At 57.9% G+C, this 651-nt stretch overlaps 1 protein-coding gene across 1 annotated transcript in view; it reads left to right on the forward strand.

Annotated features, from left to right (window-relative positions):
• Window positions 1–579: 579 nt before the first annotated feature.
• The window catches only part of TMEM198 (transmembrane protein 198), a gene marked incomplete at its 3' end in the record, with an annotated part of 912 nt that continues 840 nt past the window's right edge, over window positions 580–651 (forward strand). Inside the window, exon 1 of the mRNA XM_009576712.1 lies at window positions 580–649. Coding sequence (XP_009575007.1) covers window positions 580–649 — 70 coding nt within the window. The remainder of the gene's footprint in view (window positions 650–651) is intronic.

Raw genomic sequence — 651 nt, forward strand, 5'->3', positions numbered from 1 at the left:
GGGCTGGATCCAGCACAGGGGCCTGCCTTGGTTTTACAAGGACACTAGGAGCTGGAGCAGGGATGAAAAATAGCCAGAAATATGATTAGAGGATTGGAGAAAATGCCTTGGAGTACAAGCTTTAAGAGCTCAATCTGTTTAGCCTATAAAAATAGAAGACTGAGGGGTGACTTAATTACTGAGCATAATTACTTCACAGGCAGAAAATACCAGGTAGTGGAAGTCTCCCTTTAATCGAGCAGGGAAAGGGCGCCGGAGAGCCAGGGGCAGGAAATTGAAGCTGCAGACAAATTATAAAGCGCCGTGTCCCGGCAGCGAAGCTCCCCAGGGGTGCGGACGGCCTCCCCGGGGACGGCGCATCCCTGCAGCCACTCTCTGGGTGATGGTCTGCTCCCCTGCAGCCCCTGCGGGCCAGGGAGGATGAGGCTGTTCCCCCATTCCCTTCCTTCCCACCCGGGTAGCGAGGGGCCGGAGCGGGTTTTCTGGTGGCTGGGTGCCCCCCTTCTCTGTTTCACCAGCTGGGGCAGGTGCCAGGGCGCAGCTTTGCCGGCGAGCCATGGGGCAGGAGCGGAGATTTTGATGCCTCTCCCAGGAGTCCCCAGAGCCATGACTGCAACTGTGCAGACGCTGCGGTTCAAGCTGCTGCCGCAC

The sequence above is a fragment of the Fulmarus glacialis genome, unplaced genomic scaffold (genome assembly GCF_000690835.1).
Source record: "Fulmarus glacialis isolate BGI_N327 unplaced genomic scaffold, ASM69083v1 scaffold23734, whole genome shotgun sequence".
Classification (NCBI taxonomy): domain Eukaryota; kingdom Metazoa; phylum Chordata; class Aves; order Procellariiformes; family Procellariidae; genus Fulmarus; species Fulmarus glacialis.